Below are 20,406 nucleotides of genomic sequence, written 5' to 3' on the forward strand. Positions count from 1 at the left end.
CTTAGGTCTTAGTATCAGAAATACCTATAATGCTTTTGAAAATTTAGTGTGTTTTTATATTACAGACTTGTGTAATTGATCACAAAATTTTAGCATCACCAACTGCTAGAAAACTGCGAAATTCATGACTCACTTCTAGCAATCATATCCACAGGTATATTGATCTCCCCTCTGGCTTCACCTTGTCTTCTTATCACTCACAATCCTTCATTTATTTATTTTTAAAGATCATGTTGTAGCTCATTCCTCCCTGGATTTGGTTTAATTTTCTGTCATTCTAATTCTTCATTTACTCAAAAAAATCATTATTGTATTACTTATATATATGTGTGTGTGTGTATCTGTGTATTTTTTTTAAACACCTAAAAGTTTCTTGAAAGACAGGGAGGGGGATCCCTGGGTGGCGCAGCGGTTTGGCGCCTGCCTTTGGCCCAGGGCGCGATCCTGGAGACCCGGGATCGAATCCCACGTCGGGCTCCCGGTGCATGGAGCCTGCTTCTCCCTCTGCCTGTGTCTCTGCCTCTCTCTCTCTCTCTGTGACTATCATAAAGAAATAAAAATTAAAAAAAAAAAAAAGAAAGAAAGAAAGAAAGACAGGGAGGAACGAATAAACCATAAAGCCCCAAACAAAAAAAGCCAGGCACTATTGTTCAGAATGGAGGTCATCCTAAAATGGAAGCTCCCCTGTGCCAGGGGTATACTTTGCAGATTCTGAAGTATTTAGCGGCAAAGCCCTTCATTCAATTACCATTCAAAGGGTAATTCATAACTGAGTGTTGAAAAGAATGACAACTCACAATAGCACTGTACTACACTTTCTCACTCTTTTCCAGTTGGTAAGAAATGTGATAGTGAGGAAAGGGCAATTGGCTTTTTTTTTTTCAACTGTGTGCCAAGCTTAACTAAAAAGTCCATGAAAAAGGCAGTCACATTGCCAGATGGAATTTGTAGCCATGTACCTGGATGTGTTTCCTTCTGGTGTGCTCAGAAGTCATTTGGGGATGATTCATATTCAATGCTTTCTTGTTCTTCTTGCTCCGCCTCTCAAGGTATCTCCTCTGATGGTCAGTGATGCTGCTGTATAACTTAATTTGCCTGGGTGACAGACAAACTCTCTCATGGCCAAAAGCTTGGATCAGTCGGGCAGTGTCAATGGTGGAGATGGAGCTGCTCCTCTCCTGCAAGGTCACCTCTCTATCTGTTTGGGTCAATATATCTGATTCCACAGGAGAAGTGGTGGTGGAAAGGAGGTTGGTGGCAGTATCTGTGAGCAGCTCACTCTCCTCTGAGGGTCTAGAATCTGAAGAAGTGTTGTTTCTGTAGTGAAAATCTGGCTGTTTTCTCAGGATATACTTATCAAACTTAATCTGTTCAATTTTAATCTGATTGGATTTTCCAGCTTGATGAGTAGAAAGCATCTTACTTTTTTTAAGCTCTCCTGCGTTTTTATGAAATTTCTCTAGGCTTTTATACCGCTTCTTTTTCTGAAGCTTGTTTTTCTGCTGTTGCTGTCTACCACTCCATTCCTTAACATCTCTTTCTCCTCTGCTATCATCTTGTGTGCTTTCAGAGGTCCGGAGAGAATATGTGATGGGATTCTGAAGAAGTTTAGCCAAACGATCCAGTCGATCCACCAAGGAAAGTTCTTTCCTATCACCAAACTGGGGAGGCCTCTGTTGCCTCTGTCGCTCCTGATACCTGTTCCAGAGTTCATTCAAACTCACTGTGTGCTGAGCTGTTGGCTCTGGGGTGACCTTATGATCCCTTTTTTGATCATTAAGTTGTTTGTCACTCTTTGGATTATCTCTAGCCCGACTTTTAGCAGTATGCATCACATCGTTTTCCAAGTTTACATTGATACTGAGGCTCTCTATTCTGGTATAATCTGTCTTTGTCTTTTCCACATTTTGACGAGGGGAAGGAAGACTGGTGTGTTCTCTCTGTTTGTCTGGATGATGCTGAAAGAAATCCTTCAGAGAATGCCTCATGAAAACACTCCTCCCTAAGGATTCATGGCAGAAATCTTGATCACTTGGTAGGTGCACGGGATGATGAAAGTAAAACTTGGCTGACCTGAAGACAGAATGGGTAGTATTTTCAAATTCTGAATGACATCTGGACTCTGAAAAGGAGAAAAAAAAGATTTTGAAAGACTTTCAAAATATTTGCGTTCCCTTTAGAAATGTATTCACACTTAATTCTTGAGATACAGATACCTAAGGAAAGGGCAGTTTTATGTAAGGTTTCGGAAAATGCCCTGCCTGCACAAAGGATTCTAGCTAGCCATGTGCCTATGGGCCAGATTGGCACAATAAAACTTCAAGGGACTAAGGGTTAAAAAGACTTGGATTCTAGGTTAGGTTCTGCCAGAGGCTGGCTGTTTGACCTTAGGAAGGCACTTTAGTTCTCTGGATTATAACAGCAACTGCTATGTATTCACTGTCTGCTACATGTGGAGTGTTATAATAAATGCTATATCTCTTTTTTCCTTTTAATTCAATCTTGTTGATAAAATTAAGAGATAGGTATTGTTAATCTTATTTTCAGTTAAGACACCTGAGACTTCATTTTCATCATTAGTAATTAAACAGGTAGGATTTAAATAAACCTCTAATATGTCTTAGAGGCTTTTAAAATTCCTTTCACTGATCCATCTTCACATTTTTCCAATTTTTCTTATTGTGGTAAAATACATCTAACATAAAATTTACCATCTTCAGTTTTTGAAAGTCATTATTCTATATCAAGACAGATATTTTTAGATGTAAGAACATCTTTCAATTATAAACCCTGACTGTACACACTAATATACACATCTATGGAGTAGAAACAAAGACATAAATGTGCAACAAAGTAACGCTTTTGACTATGGGATCCTTTTTGCCCACACTACAGACTACTGGCAACCAGAATGTTCATTAAATACTGAGAACCCCTAAGACAATTTGCCTAGACTACAGTAAGATACATGGATCTGCTTTTATATCTAAAATATAAAAAGACTCTCAAATCTCCCAAAAAACCAAAATCCAGAACCATATGGCTTCACAGGTAAATTCTACCAAACATTTGAAGAATCAATACAAAATCTTCTCAAAGTCCTCCAAAAACTATAAGAGGAGGGAACATTTCCAAACTCATTTTGAGGCCAGCATTGCCCTGACCTCAGACAGGGACACTACAAGAAAAGAAAATTACAAGCCAATATCCCTAATGAACATAGGAGCAAAAATCCTCAACAAAATATTAGCAAACCAAATTCAACAATATATAAAAAGGATTATACATCATAATCAAGTGGGATTTATTCCAGGGATTTAAGGATGGTTCAACATCCACAAATCAATGTGATACATCAAATTAACAAAATGAAGGATAAAAACCATAAATTATCTCAACAGATGCAGGAAAGGTATTTGAGAAAATTCAACAACCATTCATCACAAAAACTCTCAATACAATATAAAGGAATGTATCTCAATATAATGCAGGTCATATATGACAAGACCATTGCTGACATCACACTCAATGGTAAAAACCTAAAGCTTTTCCTTCAAGATCAGGAACAAGACAAGGATGCCTATTCTCGCCACTTTTATTCAATATACTACTGGAAGTGCTGGCCAGAGTAATTAGGCAAGAAAAAAGGGGAAAAAGGCATCCATTCCTATCCTCTTCTGATCTGTTCTTCAAATAATAATCTTTAAAAATGTAAATTGACCTATCATTTTCTATTTAACAACTTTCTCTTACTCTTAGAACAAAACCAAAATTCCTTAATAAGATATACATGTACCTCACTGTCCTCCTCAATAATTATATTCCAATCATGCTGGCCTTTCCCCTCGTTTCATCAAGTAGCATGAGCATAGGCATAAGGATGGGAAAGCATTAGGCAAAAAATTGAGTGTAAACATTCAGTTTGGGTGACTATACAATTTGCAAAGTAAAGGCAGTAGGTAAAATAAGGTAGGAAAGGTTACTTGGAACCAACTGAACAGGAAGCCTATAAATGTATCCACCCATATATGGTTAACTGATCTTCAACAAGAGTGCTCAGAATACCCAGAGGGGTAAGAACAGGCTCTTGAACAAATGATGTTAGAAAACTAGATATGCACATGCAAAAGAATAAAATAGACTCTCATACAAAATCAACTCACAATGGATTATAGACTTAAATGTAAGGTCTGAAACTATAAAACTCCTAGAAGAAAATAAAGGGGAAAAAGCTGTATGACACTGATCTTGGGAATGATTTCATGGATATGATCCCAAAAACACAGGCAACAAAAACAAGTGGGATTACCTCAAATTAAAAAGCTTCTACACAGCAAAGGAAACAACAAAGTGAAAAGGCAATGTATGGAATGAGAGAAAATATGTGCATACTATATATCTGATAAGAGGTTAATGCCCAGAATATATAAAGAATTCATATAACTTAAGAGTAAAATAATAACCCAACTGAAAAACCGGGCTAAGAACTTGAACAGACATAAAAATGGCCAGTAGGTAGATCCAGGAAGAAAGAATGAATAGTAGGTGGATATTTGGGGACACATTACATGGGGCTTGGAACACTAAGCTAAGGACTTTAAATTTACTTACTACTGGAAATTAAGAGTCACCATACCATATTGAGCAGAGGAGTTACATGATTATGGCTGTATTTCTGGAAGGATACTACAGCAATTGGATAAAAGAAAATTTCAAAGGGCTAGCTACAATATATTAAAAAATAAAGCAAAAGTATGGGGTGTCTGGGTGGTTCAGTTGGTTAAGTGATCAACTTTTTATTTCAGCTCAGGTAGTGATCTAAGGTTGTAAGGTTCAGCCCAGCAGTGGGCTTGTACTCAGCATGGACTCGGCTTGAGATTCTTCCTCTCCATTTATCCCTCCCCCCAGCTCATGTTCATACTCTTTCTCTCTCTCTCAAGTAATAAATAAGTCTTTAAGAAAAAAGCAAAAGTAAAAGAATGAGGAAACAGATAACATGACTGTAAAATAAATTTGTTTTCCAACATCAGTATTTTTAATCAACACAGACCCATTGACTTGGGACTGAAGTAAAATATATAGTAAAGAGTAGAAAATAAGCAAGCTGAGTGCATGGAGTATAACGGGCTCAATGAACAATGAAAGTAGATAATCCTATCACATGGCAGTTATTTTTTTTTTCTTTTGGTCAAGCTCCATGCCACGCTTAAACTCATGTGATTCACAACCCTGCGATCAAGACCCGAGCTGAGACCAAGAATCAGATGCTTAACTGACTGAAACACCCAGGCACCCCTCATGGCACTTCTTTAAGAGTAAAAGTAAAAAAAAAAAAAAAAAAAAAGAGTAAAGGTCAAATCATTATCTACTTCTGATAATGTGTTAGTTTAATACACAGGATTTACAAAATTCTCTCCAAATATATCAAAGTATATTAAAAATGATTTACTACTTTTTAAAAATTAAAGTTAAGCATATTCATTGTAAGATATTGAAATAATGCAGAGAATTTAAGGTGAAAAAGGGCTCTCAGGCCTACTTTCCACTGGCCGGTTCTGTATATTCATTTAGATAAAATGCTGCCAAGTAATATTCCCACTATTTGCTTCAATGTGGATGGAACTGGAGGGTATTATGCTGAGTGAAATAAGTCAATTGGAGAAGGACAAACATTATATGTTCTCATTCATTTGGGGAATATAAATAATAGTGAAAGGGAACAGAAGGGAAGGGAGAAGAAATGGGTAGGAAATATCAGAAAGGGAGACAGAACATAAAGACTCCTAACTCTGGAAAATGAACTAGGGGTGGTGGAAGGGGAGGAGGGCAGGGGGTGGGGGAGAATGGGTGACGGGCACTGAGGGGGGCACTTGACGGGATGAGCACTGGGTGTTATTCTGTATGTTGGCAAATTGAACACCAATAAAAAATAAATTTATTAAAAAAAGTAATACACAATATTTGTTCAATGAAAAAATATTTTATGTATATGCAAGTATTTTATATTAACTGATTTGACATACCATAATTTAACTAGATGTTTAGGTTGTTTCCAATTGTTTATTCTCCTGAAAAATGCTGCAGTGAGTATCCTCGTGTATGTGTGTGTGATTTTGTATGTTTGATACAACTTTATGTGTAGAACTCCTGCAAGTGGAAATGCTGGGGAAAGGGAACATTTATTTCAGTTTTAGTAAGTGTTGAGAGTTTAGATAAAGTGGTCCTATATAATATTTCTGCCCCAGCATCCATTTTCTGTGGGCAATGGCCTGCAGGGGCTTTAAACTAATGCTAGTCCCCCTCCCTTGAATGCATAGAGAACAAACCTGTAGGGTCATAAGTAAATTTAGTTCCTTCTATGATTTCCCAAAAGTTCTTGTGATAAACAGTTTCCCCCACCTTCCAGGTCCTTTCCCATGTGCATCCCTACTTAGGGTAAAAACCCTGCCCACCTTATTAAAATACCGTTATTTCTGATTTTGAATTGACCAGTCCAACTTTAGTCTGGGAACCCCAAACTACTCCACCGGTAGACTCCAATAAAGGCATCACATACCCCAGGTCCTACCATTCTCACTACCTGCATCTTGCCTTGACCTTCCTGTGTGGCCCCTCAAAGCATGCCATGTACCTCCTCTAGGACTCGTGAGTAATAAACTTCTCTATTTCAATTTCCATGTGCTCTTTTGTTGAGCCACTGGACATCCTAGAGCTCTACTTAACAAATGTTAATTTAATAAAGTCACAACAGTTAAATATTGCCAAACTGCCCTCCTCCTCAAAAAATTTGCCATAAATTTGCACTTTTAAGAGTAGTATTATGAAAATGTCTGTACATTTCCCCATACGCCAACAGAACTCTTTATCAGCATCAAATTTATTCATCTGTGCTATTCTAAAGGGCTTTAAAAAATCTGTCATTTAGTGTATTTCTTCAATTATTAAAAAGGCTAATAAGTATTATTTCATATCTTTAATGGCTATTTGCATTTATTTTACCATAAAATTCCTTCTCATGTTCTTTGATTATTTTTATTTAGACTGTCTTTGACTTAAAAAAATTCTTTGTATATTAAGAAAACTAGCCCCCTTTTCTCAATATCACACTTGATGTTAGCCAAAAGGCCGAGAAGTGATCCCTTTTCTCAGTATTAGTCTAAAATTGTTTTCCTACTTTCCATTTATAAATTGATTTTGCATATGGTATTTTTCTACCATGCAGAAACTTAAATTTAAAAATGTAGACCAATTTATCAAATCTTTGCCTTTATGACTTTTAGATTTTGTCACCTCACCTTATTAAGTAATAATAATCCATACCTTCATCTAGAACTTTTATGATCTCATGCTCTCTTTTATACACTTAAATCTCTGAAATATATGAATTTTGGTAAGAGGAGTAAGGTAGGGCTACAACTTAAGTCTGTACCTCCACATCCCCAAATGCTAAGCATCTCTGAATTATTTGTTGAATTATCCATCTATTTTTTTTTTTTTTTTAAAATTTGTACTCTTTTTAAGATTATGTTTTTTTTTTATTTTTATTTATTTATGATAGTCACAGAGAGAGAGAGAGGCAGAGGCATAGGCAGAAGGAGAAGCAGGCTCCATGCACCGGGAGCCCGACATGGGATTCGATCCCGGGTCTCCAGGATCGCGCCCTGGGCCAAAGGCAGGCGCTAAACCACTGCACCACCCAGGGATCCCTTTTTTTTTTTTTTTTTTTTTTTTTTAAATTTGTACTCTTTTTAAGATTATGTTTTTTTTTTATTTTTATTTATTTATATCCATCTATTTCAAACTGATGTGAAATGGCATAGAGTAGATTCTCATTGTATTTATTTCCATTGATGGACCCAATCTCAGTCTCTTGCTCCAACAGCATCCTTTTAAACTATTATGATTGTATAGTTCATTTTAATATCTTGTATGGCTAAATCCTACACCATTTCCAACATCTTTTTCAGACTCATTCTGGTAAAGAAGAACTTTATTTTGTAACAAATAAAAATAAAATAAAATAAAAATAAATAAATTCCAATCCTACCAAAAAGCTGCAAAAACAGTATAATGAACTTGCATATATTTCTCTTAGATTCATCAATTGCTAATTCACAACCATAAATATACATTTATATATTATTAATATTTTATCTGAACCACCAGGGAATAAGTTGTAAACATCATGTCTTTTCACCCTGGGATACTATAATATGTATACCCGGGAAAGAGGTATTCTCTGGGACGTCTAGGTGGCTCAGTGGTTGGGCGTTTGCCTTCAGCTCAGAGTGTGATCCTGGGATGCCTGGATTGAGCCCTGCATCAGGCTCCTTGCATGGAGCCTACTTCTCTCTCTGCCTATGTCTCTGCCTCTCTCTCTCTCTGTGTCTCTCATGAATAAATAAAACTTAAAAAAAATAAGAAAGGTATTCTTATTCTATAACATGGTATAATTATCAAACACATTTAACACTAATATATTAATGTGAAGTTTATGTTCAAATTTCAGAAATTTGCCCCAAACTGTCCTTTATAGTCATTCTTCCCCTGGGCTAGAGTCCAATCTAGGATGACTACATTTAGCTGCCATGTCTTTTTTAGTATTCTTTAATCTAGAATAGTTCTTTAGCTTTTGTCCTTCATGACATCTACATTTTTGAAAAAGACAGGCCAGTTATTTGTAGAATGTCCTTCAATTTGAGTTTCTGTTGAGTTTCGCTGTGATTAAAGTTATGCATTTTGAACAATTCTATAGGAGTAATAGATATAAATAAACTGTATAAATAAACTTTTCCCCCATAATTTCACTCACTAGTTTTATCATTCACTGATGATTCCTGCTTAAATCTGTTATTACTATAAGGGTTATAGTATGGAGATTTTCTAACTATAAAGAGGAGCCTCCCCTTTTCTTACCTAACCAGTGAATCTTATCTGTCTTAATATCAGTATAGATACATGAGTTTTTTTTTTAAGTAAACGTTTTGATTTAGAATAGTTTAGACTTAGAAAAACTGAAGATAGTACAAATATTTTCCTATATTTCATACCCAGTTTCTTCTATTTTTTTTTAAATTTTTTATTTATTTATGATAGGCACACAGTGAGAGAGAGAGAGAGAGGCAGAGACACAGGCAGAGGGAGAAGCAGGCTCCATGCACCGGGAGCCCGACGTGGGATTCGATCCCGGGTCTCCAGGATCGCGCCCTGGGCCAAAGGTAGGCGCCAAAGCGCTGCGCCACCCAGGGATCCCCAGTTTCTTCTATTATTAACACCTTACGTCGGGATCCCTGGGTGGCGCAGCGGTTTGGCGCCTGCCTTTGGCCCAGGGCGCGATCCTGGAGACCGGGGATCGAGTCCCACGTCGGGCTCCCGGTGCATGGAGCCTGCTTCTCCCTCTGCCTGTGTCTCTGCCTCTCTCTCTCTCTGTGACTATCATAAATAAATAAAAATTAAAAAAAAAACATTGTTATTAACACCTTACGTCAATATAGTACATTTATTACATTTAAGGAACCAATAAAGATGCATTATTATTTTTAAAGATTTTATTTATTTATTCATAGAGACAGAGAGAGGCAGAGACACAGGCAGAGGGAGAAGCAGGGCCCGATTTGGGACTCGATCCGGGGTCCCCAGGATCACGCCCTGGGCTGCAGGCGGCGCTAAACCGCTGCGCCACCGGGGCTGCCCAAGATGCATTATTATTAACCAAAGTCTACACTCTGATTTCCTTAGTTTATACCTAATATTCTTTTTCTGTTACAGAATCCCATCTAGGAATACTGCATTACATTTAGTTATCGTATCTCCTTAGGTTATTCTGGTCTGTGAGACCACCTCAGATTTTCCTTGTTTTTCATGGTCCTGACAGTTTTGAGAAGTACTGATCAGGTATTTTGTAGAATGTTGTTTATTTGGGTTTTTGATGTTTTTTTCAAGACTAAACTCGTATTATGGGTTTTAGGGAGGAAGACTTTAAAGTGCCATTTTCATTGCAAATTAAGGGTACACACTATCAGCATGACTTATCATGTTGACTTTGGTGTTGACTTTGACTACCTGGCTGAGGTCATGTCTGTCAGGGTTCTTCACTATAAACTTACTCTCTTTTCCCTTCCTATGCTAAACTTTTTGGAATTAAGTTTCTATGAGCAATCCATTCTTAAAGAGTAAGGAATTATGCTCTGCTCCTTAAGGGTGAGAGTGTCTACACTCTCCAAACATACTCATACATCTGGAATTCTGTACAGAAGAACTATTTGCTCCCATTTATTTATTTATTCATTCAATCATTTATTTATATCAATATGGACTCATGGATATTCAAACTTTGGTTATAATTCAATACCACTATATTTCTCAAATTGCTGCAACTTTGGTCACTGGGAGCTGTTTTATTTATTTCTTGTGTCCCACTGACATACTTCCATCACTGTAAGGATTTCTCCTCACTTTCCATACTATAAGATGCTACAGGCTCATCTTTTGTATTTCCTGCTCCAATCATAGAGTTAGTTGTTTTTCCAAGGAGTCCTGAACATACGTCTTTGTGGGTCTCATTGCTGCATTTCATTTTTATTTTATTCTTTATGCTTTTTTACTCATGGTCCCTATGAGTTTGTATTTGGGGGAATATTTTGAGGTCTTAGTTGAAATTTCATTAGAGAGATGTGCATCTGCTTCAGCCTGGTGTATGAGTTGGCACTACAAAGCCAGGGCCATTTTAAATAAAATTCTAGGTTGAAGTATTTTCAGATACACATGTAGTTCAATGCACCAATAAACTGTACCAATGCAAAATTCACAACTATAAACCTGTATGAGAGTTGATATGCAGTTACAAATTTCAGGATTTTGCCACTGTCTTCTTTCCCTGAACCCATTACCAAGATGGAGACAGATAAGTTTCCTTGCTTTACTCTTTTGCACAGATGTGTTTATTTTTTAATTATTCTTTTACTTAGATTGCAGCCTACTAGAAACTCAGGCAGGACTTTTTCACTATGGGTGTGCCCTAAGTTCTTATTTTGCTCCCAACTTCATGTAGACATTAGCACCCCCACCCTGCCCCCAGACCTACAGAATTCAGCTGAAACCCTTAGGGTGACAGTCTGCTTTAATGCTTAATTATCTCTAGGGTGGGTTCCTGCTTTCATTCTATCTTTGGGATCTGAAGATGCTTAACTGTCATGTCAACTCTGTTAAGTGTTAGAAGATAGTTTTGATATTTTTATCTAGCATTCTAGTTATTTTCAAAGGAGTTTTTCAGGATAGCTAATCCACCATCTTGCCAGGGATAGATATATAGAAAACAAAAAGTAAAATGGCAGATGTAAATCCAACTATTTCAATAATAACAAATGTGAATGGATTAAACAATTCAATAAAAAGGCAGAAATTGTTACAGGTTTTTAAACAAAAACATGATCCAACTATCAGCTATCACAAGAGACATATTTTAGAAATAAAGATACAAACAGATTGAAAATGTAAGGATGGAAAACATATCATACAAATAGCAACCATGAAAAAGCTGAAATGGCTATACTAATATCAGAATATCAGAAAAATATTTTAAAAATATTTTAAAAGATATTTTAAAATAAAAATTTTATTAGAGATAAAGAGGGATATTTTATAATGAAATAGATCATCCATGAGGAAATGCAAGGATTATAAACATATCTACCTGATAACTGGGAGCCGAAATACAGGAAGTAAAAACTGATAGAAAGGAGAAAGATAATTCAACAAAAAAAGTTGGAGACCACAATGCTCCATTTTTCATACTCCATTTTCAATAATGGACAAAACAACTAGACAGAAGAGTAACAAGGAATAGAAGACTGGAACAACCCTATAAACCAATTAGATCTAATACTCACCCATAGAACATTCTATCTAACAACAGCAAAACGCACATTCCTCTAAAATGCCTATGGAATATTGCCAGGACAGACCACTTGCTAGGCCATAAAACAAACCTCAATAAATTTAAAAGGATAGGAATAATACAAAGTATGTTCTCCAACCGTAAGAGAATGGAATTTGAAATCAATAGGAGAATAAGATTTGGGAACAAAACTTTCCAAAATAACCTCTGGGTTAAAGAAGAAGAAAATATAGGAAAAATCAGAAAATCCTTTAAATAAATGACAATGGACTTAAGAGATTACTGCTAAATCTTTTCTTTTTTTTTTAAGATTTATTAATTTGTTTACAGAGAGGACACATGCATGCACGGGGGTGAGTGTGGGTGGGGGTAGAGAACAGACTACCTATTTAGTGAGGAGTCCAATCTGCAGGGCTCAATCCCATGACCCCTAGATCATTGATCTGAGAAGAAACCAAGAGTCAGACACTTAATTGACTGAACCACCCAGGCACCCCAGATACAGCTAAATCTTTTTTTTTTTTTTTAATATTTATTTGTTCATGAGAGACACACACAGAGAGAAGCAGGCTCTATGCAGGGAGCCTGATGTGGGACTCAATCCCAGGACTCCAGGATCACGCCCTTGGGCGGAAGGCAGGCGCTCAACCACTGAGCCACCCAGGTGTCCCAGATACAGCTAAATCTTAAGAGGAAATTTATGGTTGTAAAATGCCTATAACAAGAAAGCAGAAAGATCTCAAGTAAAAAAAAAACTCTAAGCTTCTACCTTAAGCATTAGAAAAAAAGCAAACTAAAACTAAAGCAAATGGAAGGAAATAATAAAAATCAGAGTGGAAACTAATGAAATAGAGAATAAAAAAGGAAAAAAAATGAAACCAAATTGAAATTACTGTAGTAATTTTCTTACCTACAAAGGAAAGTCCAGGCCCAGACAGTTTCACCCTTGAATTCTACCAAACATTTAAAGAATTAAAACTAATTTTTCACAAGTTTTTCCAAAACATAAAGGGAAAATTTCCCAATTCATTTTATGAGGCCAGTGTTACCATTATAATAAAACCCAACAAAGACATCACAAGAAAACTATAGACTGATATCTCTCATGAATTTGAACACAAAAAGCCTCAACAAAACACCAGCAAACTAAAATCTAGCAACATATAAAAAATATTATACACTTTTGTCAAGTGAGATTTATCCCACAAATACAAGGTTGGTTCAATATCCAGAAATCAATCAAAAGAATAAAACACAAAACTCACTTGATCATCTCAAAAGACACAGAAAAAACATTTAACAAAATCCAACCCTCTCCGCCCTGATCTCTTTCTTGATAAAAATACTCAACAAACGAAGAATAGAGGGGAACTTTCTCAATTTGATAAAGGGCATCTATGAAAAACCCACAGCTAAAACCATACTCATGTTTAAAGACAGAATGTCTGTTCCCTATACAGGAACATACTAGAATGTCCACTCTTGCCACTGCTATTCAACATGGTACTGGAGGTGCTAGCCAAAGTAATCTAAAAAAAAAAAAAAAAAGAAAGGCATGCAGACTGCAGAGGAAGAAGTAAAACTACGTTTGCAGGTGACAAGATCTTGTATCTAGAAAGCCCTAAAGAATACATAAAACATTTATTTATTTATTTATTAAGATTTTATTTATTTATTCATGAGAGACACACACAGAGAGAGAGAGAGAGAGAGAGAGAGAGAGAGAGGAGACAGACAGACAGACACAGGCAGAGGTTCTCCCATGCAGGGAGCTTGACATGGGACTTGATCTTGGGTCTTCAGGATCACGCCCTGGGCTGAAGGTGGCGCTAAACCGCTAAGCTACCTAGGCTTCCCCTACATAAAACATTTATATGAGAACTATTAAAATGAGTTCACCATGGTTGCAGGATAAAAGGTAAATATTTATAAGTCAATTATATTGTTATACACCTGCAGTTAACAAAAAAAAAAAACAAATTAAGAAAACCATTCCATTCACCACAGCATCAAACAAAATTACTTAGGAAGAAACTTAACAAAAGGAGTACAAAAAACTTCTATTCTGAAAACTATTGAAACATTATGGAAAGAAATTAAGGATCTATATAAATGGAAAACATCCATGTTTATGGATTGGAAGACTTAACATTGTTTAAAAGGCAACAATTCCCAAAATGATCACAGATTCAACACAATCCCTACCAGAATCCTAGTTGATACCTCTGTAGAAACTGCCAAGCTGCTTCCAAAATTCTTACGGAATTTTAAGGGAACAAAATAGCCAACATAATTCTGAAAAATAAGACAAAGTTGGAAGACTCATACTTCCTAATTTCAAATCTTACTACAAAGCTTTTTATCAAGACTGTGCGGCACTGACATAGGGATAGACATATAGATCAATGGAACAGAATTGAAAGCCCAGAAATAAATCATTCATCTGATAATAATCTGGTCAACTGATTTTTGTAAGGATGCCAAGCCCATTTAATGAAGAAAGAATTCTTTTTAATAAATGGTGCTGAAACAACAGGATAACCACGTGGGAAAGAATTAAATTAGACCCTTACCCTGCACCATATACAAAAGTTAACTCAAAATGGATCAAAGACCTAAAAGTAAAACTAAAACTATAAAGCTTTTAGAAGAAAACACAGGGATAATCATGACCCTGGATTCGGCAAAAGATGTTAGGCATGACACCAAGAACATGAGCAACAAAAGAAAAAAAAGAGATAGACTTCATTAAAATTAAAAACTTTTCCAGTTTAAAGGATATCATTAAGAAAGTGAAAAGACAACCCACACGTTTGAAAATCAACTTTGACAGAAAAATGTATCTTTTTATACAAATAACACTTAGAACTCAATAAAAAGAGAAATAACACAAATTAAAATCTGAATAGGTTCTGAATAGATATTTCTCAAAGGAAGATGTATAACTGACCAATAAGCAAAAGATGTTCAACATCATTAGTCATGAAGGAAATACAAATCAATAGCCAAATGATATACCAGTTGATACCCACTAGAATAGGTACAATCAAAAAGTCAGGGGGCCCCTGGGTGGCACAGTTGGGTAAGCATTCAACTCTTCGTTTCAGCTCAGGTCTCGATCTCAGGGACATGGGATGAGGTCTTGAGTCTGGCTCCACACTCAGCATGAGATTCTCTCTCTCCCTTTCCCTCTGCCCCCCCTCCCCATGTGCTCAGGTGCTCTCTCTCTCTCAAATAAATTAATAATTTTTTTCTTAAAAGTAAAAAGAAATTTTTAAAAAGTCAGATAATAAGAAATGTTATCAAGGTTGTTGAGAAACTAGAATTCTCATACACTGCTAGTGGGAAATGTAAAATAATGCAGCACCTTGGCAAACAGAGTCTGAGAGTTCTTTAAATGATGAAATTTAAAGTTATCACATAACCCAGCAATTCAACTACTAGGTATATACAAATGAAAACATATGTCCACATAAAAACTTGTATATGAATATTTATATAGAAGCATTATTCATAATAGCCAAAAGGTAAAAACCACCCAAATGTCCATTAATGGGCAAATGGATAGACAAAATGTAGCATATACATACAATGGAATATTATTCAGCCATTAAAATGAATAAAGTATTGATACACGTTAAAACTTATCTGAACCTGAAAACATCATGCTGAGTTAATAGAAGCCAGTCACAAAAGTCCACATTTTATATGATTCCATGTAATTAATTATTTAAGGTCCAGAAAGAGAAATGTATAGAGACAAAGTAGATCAGTGGGGATTAATGAGGGGGTACAAAGGTGATAGCTAAGGTTACAGGGTTTGTACTTGAGGTGATGAAAACATTCTAAAATCCAAAGTGTTGATGGTTGTATATACCTATGACTAGGGTAAAAACCATTGACTTGTACACTTGAAATAAGTGAATTGTATAGTATGTGCACTATATATCAGTAAAGCTCTTTAAGAATGTTCTATAGGCTTTCAAAAGTTTTATTTAAAGATTTTTTTGGGATGCCTGAGTGGCTCAGAGGTTGAGCGTCTGCCTTTCGCTCAGGGCGTGATGCTGGGATCCAGGATTAAATCCCACATCGGGCTCCCTGCTTGGACCCTGCTTTTCCCTCTGCCTATGTCTCTTCCTCTCTCTCTGTGTCTCTCTTTTTTTTTAATTTTTTTATATTTTTTTATTTTTTTTTATTTACGATAGTCATACAGAGAGAGAGAGAGAGAGGCAGAGACACAGGCAGAGGGAGAAGCAGGCTCCATGCACCGGGAGCCTGACGTGGGATTTGATCCCGGGTCTCCAGGATCGCGCCCTGGGCCAAAGGCAGGCGCCAAACCGCTGCGCCACCCAGGGATCCCTCTCTCTGTGTCTCTTGTGAATAAATAAAATCTTAAAAAAAATATTTTTAAAGCATACATTTATACATATCTATTAGATGAACCTCATTATTTGCATTATTCCCACATGTACTTTTAACTATGCTTTTTATAAAAAATTTCATTTCTATGATCTCTCATGACATAGCATGTGTATTCAACCTCTCTCTTACTCTGTATTGTCCATTTCTCCTTGAAGATTCTCTAGAGTTTTGTTAGTTTATGGTCTGATCTGAATTCCTCTACCCCCAAGCAAAGTTCCCTCTCCCTTCTTAAGCACCTTTTCATTTTATATTTTTATGCTATTTCATGGTTAAAGATATATGTAGTGTAGCCTCATTATGGATTGCAAATCAGTTTAAAAATATTCCTCCTTGATTCCAACACTTTGGGTGTTGTCTATATTAATATCATGTTTCTAAATTTGTTTTTGAGATGTCTATAGTTTTCCTTTTATTTTCAACCATTCTGAGTCATTTTGTTTTTAATGTGTTTGCTATATAGCATGGAACCAAGTCTGTTTTTTAACCTAATCTGAGATTATTTTAATAGATGAATTTATCCCATAAATATATATACTCTTTTTGTTTTGTTTTCTTCTAATAGGCTCCACCCCCAGAGCAGAATCCAATGTGGGGCTTAAACTCAGAACTGTGAGATCAAGAAATCAGCTGAGATCAAAGGCTGGAGATTTAACCAACCGACTGAGCCACCCAGGCACTCCAACGTGTATGTAGTCTTACATGCTCTCCATTCTCTATTTTATGGTATTTTTTCTTCTTTTACAAATTTACTTTTTTCTTTTCTCCTTCCTTTACTCTCTTGTTACTCCATTTTTCTAAATATTTTAGATGTTTTATAGTTTTAGAAATAACTTCTATAATCTTATATACTGTAACTTACCATGTATTTCTTGATTTATTTTTAAAGATGAAAATAGTTCACTTATACATCTTTCAGCCTGCCTTTCTTCTGCCTGTCTCCTTGCTGATTTTTCTTTTTGTCTTTTTGCCTTGCTTTTTCTGTGTGGATGCCTGTACAATGTACCCTTTTTCTTTGACGTTCACTACTATTACCAACATATGTCTTGGTGTTGATTATTACCATATACATTTTTCTCTAGGACTAGGTATATCCTTTTATTATTTTTAAAATTTTTATTTTTTAAAAGATTTTATTTTTTATTCATGAGAGACACAGAGAGAGCGTCAAAACACAGGCAGAGGGAGAAGCAGACTCCCCCTGGGGAGCCCGATGTGGGACTTGATCCCAGGACTCTGGGATCATGTCCAGAGCCAAAGGCAGATGCTCAACTGCTGAGACACTCTGGCATCCCTAAGTTTGTCCTTTTAAATTGTAGGTTCAGTCTTCCTTGTATATCTTATTATTTTTGTTATCTTCTTTGGAGACACTAACAGATATCATTGTGCTAGATTTCCAGTCATTCGTCAAATTATTATTATTTTTTAAATATTTTATTTATATATTCATTCATGAAAGACAGAGAGAAAGAGAGAAGCAGAGACACAGGCAGAGGGAGAAGCAGGCTCCATGTAGGGAGCCTGATGTGGGACTTGATCCCCGGTCTCCAGGATCTCACCCTGGGCCAAAGGTAGGCACTAAACCGCTGAGTCACCCAGGGATCCCCAAATTATTTTTTCTAATAGCCTCCATCTCCTTTTTCTTTTCTTTCTTTTCTTTTTTTAAGATTTTATTTATTTATTCATGAGATACACAGAGAAAGAGAGAGGCAGAGACACAGGCAGAGGGAGAAGCAGGCTCCATGCAGGGAGCCCGACGTGGGAACTCCATTCCGGGTCTCCAGGATCAGGTCCTGGACTGAAGGTGGCGCTAAACCGCTGAGCCACCCGGGCTGCCCCTCCTTTTTCTTTTTACAATTCTTTTCCTTCAATTTGTTCTCTGATCCCCTAAATCTTCTTACCTCTTATTATCTAAACTTTTTTTAAAAAGATTATTTATTTATTATTTATTCATGACAGACACAGGGAGAGAGAGAGAGAGAGAGAGAGAGAGAGAGAGAGGCAGAGACACAGGCAGAGGGAGAAGCAGGCTCCATGCAGGGAGCCTGACCTGGGACTCGATCCTGGGTCTCCAGGATCACACCCCGGCTGAAGACGGTGCTAAACTGCTGGGCCACCAGGGCTGCCCTATTATCTAAACTTTAACACGTTTCACATTTTCTATAATTATTTATAGTGTATAACATGTAGGAAAAAATTTCTTGTCTTCCAGAATATGCTTTTACAGATTATAGTTCTACTTTTCTTTTCCAAGTTATGTCTCCTACACTACCCACTGCAGAGTTGTAATTCTGTTTTTCCATCTTATACATTTCTTTTATTGTGGTAAAATATATAACATTTACCATCTTAATCATTTTTAAGTATACAGTTCAGTAGTGTTAAGTATATTCACATTGTTGTGCAGTAGATCTTTAGAACATCTTCATATTGCAATATTAACACTCCATATCAACTAAACACCAATTCTTCCTGCCTCCTCTCTACCAACCATGGGCAAATAATTTTCTACATTTCTATAATTCTAACTACTTTAGGTACTTCATATAAGTGAGATATACAGTATTGTCCTTTTGTGTTGGCTTATTTCACTTAGCACAATGTCCTTGAGTTTATCTATATTGCAGCATGTGACAGGATTGTCTTCATTTTCAAGATTACATAATATTTTTTGGATGTATGTACCACATTTTCTTTAACCATTCATCTGTTGATGGACATATGGGCTGTTTCCGGAATTGGATTAAGTGTAAATAATGCTGTGATGAACATGAGAATGGAGATCTCTCTAAGATACTGCCTTGAATTATTTTGGATATATACCCAGAACTGGGATTGCTGAATCATGGTAATTCTATTTGTAATTCTTTGAGGAATCTTGATACTATTTTCCATAATGGCTACAACATTTTATATTCATACCAACAGTGCACAAGGGTTCCAGTTTCTCTGCATCATTGGGACAATTGTTACTTTCTATTCTTTTTGTTCATATCCCAATTAGTGTGAAGTGATATCTCATTATGGTTTGTGATTTGCCTTTCTCTGATGATTAGTGATTTCAAGCATCTTTTCATATGCTTGTTGGCTATTCATATATCTTCTTAGGAGAACTGTCTATTCAAGTCCTTTGCCCATTTTTTTTTCTTTTTCTTTTTTTTCCTTTGCCCATTTTTTTTTCTTTTTCTTTTTTTTCCTTTGCCCATTTTTTAAAAATAATTTTTATTTACTTATGATAGTTACAGAGAGAGAGAGAGAGAGAGAGAGAGAGAGAGAGAGAGGCAGAGACACAGGCAGAGGGAGAAGCAGGCTCCATGCACTGGGAGCCTGACGTGGGATTCGATCCCGGGTCTCCAGGATCGCACCCTGGGCCAAAGGCAGGCGCCAAACCGCTGCGCCACCCAGGGATCCCTCCTTTGCCCATTTTTAAACTGGGTTTCTTTGCTGCTAAATTATGGAAGTTCCATATATGGTCTGGATATTAACCAATTATCATTACCTTTTCACCCTGTTGTGTCCTTTAATGCAGTTTTTTTTTTTAAGATTTTATTTATTTATTCATGACAGAGAGAGAGAGAGAGCGAGGCAGAGACACAGGCAGAGGGAGAAGCAGGCTCCATGCAGGGAGCCTGATGCAGGACTTGATCCCGGGTCTCCAGGATCACACCCCAGGCCGAAGATGGTGCTAAACCGCTGGGCCACCGGGGCTGCCCCTTTAATGCAGTTTTTAATTCTGAGTAATATAATTTATTTATTTTTGCTTTTGTTGCCTATGCTTTTGGTGTCATATCCAAGAAATCCTTGCCAAATCCAATGTCATGAAACTTTTCCCTTGTTTCCTTCTAAGAGTTTTAGATTTAGCTCTTATATTTGGATCTTTGATCCATTTTTGAGTTAAGTTTTATATATGGTAAAAAGTAAGGGTTCGACTTCATTTCTTTGCATGTGGATATCCAGTTTTCTAACACCATTTGTTGAAGAGACTCTACTTTCCCCACTGTGTAGTCTTGGCACCCTGTGGAAAATCATTTATACGTTAACTTATCTATTAATCTTGATGTGAGTAACTGCATCTGGACTATTTTCAAAAT

The 20,406-nt window shown here is 36.5% G+C and overlaps 1 protein-coding gene across 6 annotated transcripts in view; it reads right to left on the minus strand.

Moving 5' to 3' along the window:
- Positions 1 to 20,406, minus strand: part of ALMS1 (ALMS1 centrosome and basal body associated protein) — a 222,472-nt gene that overhangs the window by 38,982 nt on the left and 163,084 nt on the right. For all 6 annotated transcript variants that reach the window (XM_055312267.1, XM_055312271.1, XM_055312268.1 and 3 more), the window contains one exon: positions 960 to 2,122. In XM_055312267.1, the coding sequence (XP_055168242.1) occupies positions 960 to 2,122 (1,163 nt within the window). The remainder of the gene's footprint in view (positions 1 to 959; positions 2,123 to 20,406) is intronic.

This window comes from Nyctereutes procyonoides, unplaced genomic scaffold, assembly GCF_905146905.1.
Source record: "Nyctereutes procyonoides isolate TBG_1078 unplaced genomic scaffold, NYPRO_anot_genome, whole genome shotgun sequence".
NCBI lineage: Eukaryota > Metazoa > Chordata > Mammalia > Carnivora > Canidae > Nyctereutes > Nyctereutes procyonoides.